Consider the following 2545-nt stretch of genomic DNA (forward strand, 5'->3'; position numbering starts at 1 on the left):
TGATGAGGACGTTTCTTAATCTTAAATTCTCACATTTCGGACTTTTGCAATTGCAATATCTCCGCTCGTAGGGCACGTAGAAAAAAAATATAAACACTTTCATTACACAAACCAAACCCAAGCTGTCGATTAAGCCTACTTGGAACTTAATCAGTTCGACCGTTATTGAGATCTCGTAATCTCAGATGCTCGCAACGCGACGGCTCGCGTTAAGAGACCCGGCATAGCTTGAGACATATACACATTTTATTTAATTTATATTTTATTTATATTAGTTTAAACACTTGACACCAAGCCACTACCGTATCTCCTGATATCAATGATTTGATTAACGTTATCAATTATTTTTAAGGTTTGCAAAAACGACTACCTTATCATTGATTTAAAAAATGAAGCCGAAGGTCTTGAAGCGAGTATACATTGGCACGGTATCTTTCAAAATGGATATCAATATTATGATGGTGTACCATACTTGACGCAATGTCCAATTTTATCAGCTAATACATTCAGGTACATGTACATAATATAAGTAATCATAAAATTATTTATCTTAATCTTAGCTTAATACTTTATGTTTCTAGAAAGATTAAAAAATTGATTTAAATAAAAAAATTGTTATTTTTTAAAGCATATAAAGCATGCATTTTACAAAAACAATAATTGATTATTATATATATATATATATATACAGGTCCCATTTTCAACAATGTCCCATTTGAATCGATCACCTCAAATATCTCTTGAACAGTGCAATTTAGAGAAAAATGTTTCAGACAAAAGTTTTGGGACTTCGAGGGGGACATAAGATAATAACATTGGTTTGATCCTGAGTGGCGTCGTCAAGATCAGGACAAGTTCATTTTGAATTTTTTCAATGAAACCCCCCATTTTTTATTGCACATTCTTGTAGTTTATTTCCAAAACACATAGATAAAATGATTTTTGGTTAAGTAAATCTCGAGTTATAAAGCTTGAAAGTTACAGTACCACCGACGTTAGCATTATCTAAGGTGTCCGAACAATGGCTGAAACCTTTTGAATGTTGTTCAGGATCATGAGCTTGACAACATATGTCAAGGCCATGATCATTGGAGATTGTTTCTCTTATTTTTATTTTTGAAAATTATTTTTATTTTTTGAAAAAAGAGAAACATTCTCCAATAATCATAACTTTGACACATGTCAAGCTCATAATCCTGAACAACATTCAAAAGATTTCAGCCATTGTCCGGACACTTTGGATAATGCTAATGCCGATGGTACTGTAACTTTCAAGCTTTATGACTCGAGATTTATTTAACCAAAAAACATTTTATCTATGTGTTTTGGAATGCTTTCGAAATAAGCTACAAGAATATGCAATGAAAAATAGGGAGTTCCATTTGAAAAATTCAAAGTTACTTTGTCCTGATCTTGACGACACCACTCAGGGTCAAACCAATGTTATCATCTTATGTCCTCCTCGAAGTCCCAAAACTTTTGTCTAAAACATTTTCCTAAAATGCACTGTTCAAAAGATATTTGAGGTGATCTATTAAAATGGGACACCCTGCACATATACAGGGTGAGGAAAAAGTATGGAAACCCTGAAAAATCTAAAAAAATATAAGTTTTATAGAAAAATGTTTCAAATAAAAGTTGTAGGATTTAAAAAGATCTATTCAATTTTAGTATGACCCTGGCTGGCATCGTTAAGGTCTAGTCAAAGTCACCTTGAATTTTTTAAATAAAATACCCTATTTTTTATTACATATTCTTATAGTCCTTCTCAATACCTTTTCAAAGCACTATAATTTTATTCATTTTGTGTCAGCCGTTTCAAAGTTATTGAGAATTTTACAGTAAAAAGTAATAGACACTCGAAAACAAGGTCGGAATATGATCTAGCCAACTAAGGCAAGATCGGAGGACGATCTAAGTTCTTAGATCATCCTTCGATCTTTCCTTAGTTAACCGCATCATATTCACTCTCAGTTGTTTTCACGGCTATTCACCCTCAGCTGTTTTTACGGCTACTCACTCTTAGTTGTTTTCACGGCTACTCATTATTAGTTGCTTTTAAAATACTGCACCTTACTGAACGTGAACGAATATCTCTTTTAATGATGAAAGGATGGGGAGACAGACAAAGCTCAATGATGTTAAGCAGCTCTTCAATGCAACATTTCGGAATGAAAATACAAGTATCCCAAAATCTACGATTCACAAAACTATCAGACGTTTCGAAAAAATTGGTGATGTTAAAAATTCAAAAACAGGGAGACTAGCAACAGCAACAAATCCCGAAAAGTCATTGGATGTTTTGCAATCTTTTGTGGAGAATTCACATATTTCCACTCGCAGAACAGCTCAAGAACATCAAATAGATCAGAAGTCGGTGTGTAAAATATTAAAACAGAATAAATTTCGTCCATATAAAATTCATCTAGTGCAAGAGCTAAATGAAGACGATTTTGATCGACGTCTAGAGTTTTATGAATGATGGAAAATAGGTGCAGAACCTGATTTTATTTACAACTGTAGTCAAAGTAATCGAACATAGAAA

The 2545-nt window shown here is 32.9% G+C and overlaps 1 protein-coding gene across 1 annotated transcript; it reads left to right on the forward strand.

Annotated features, from left to right (window-relative positions):
• Positions 1 to 344: 344 nt before the first annotated feature.
• Positions 345 to 2482, forward strand: LOC105449970. Its single transcript, XM_011689459.1, has 2 exons — positions 345 to 510; positions 2113 to 2482. Exon 2 carries the CDS (start codon positions 2114 to 2116, stop codon positions 2480 to 2482), a length of 369 nt encoding a protein of 122 aa, XP_011687761.1. The 5' UTR covers positions 345 to 510; position 2113.
• The last annotated feature ends 63 nt before the right edge of the window (positions 2483 to 2545 follow it).

This window comes from Wasmannia auropunctata, unplaced genomic scaffold (assembly GCF_000956235.1).
Source record: "Wasmannia auropunctata unplaced genomic scaffold, wasmannia.A_1.0 LD336071.1, whole genome shotgun sequence".
NCBI classification, from domain to species: domain Eukaryota; kingdom Metazoa; phylum Arthropoda; class Insecta; order Hymenoptera; family Formicidae; genus Wasmannia; species Wasmannia auropunctata.

Coding starts and splice junctions, on each gene's coding strand:
- LOC105449970 (XM_011689459.1), top strand. CDS start 2,114: ATGGGGAGACAGACAAAGCTCAATGATGTTAAGCAGCTCTTCAATGCA.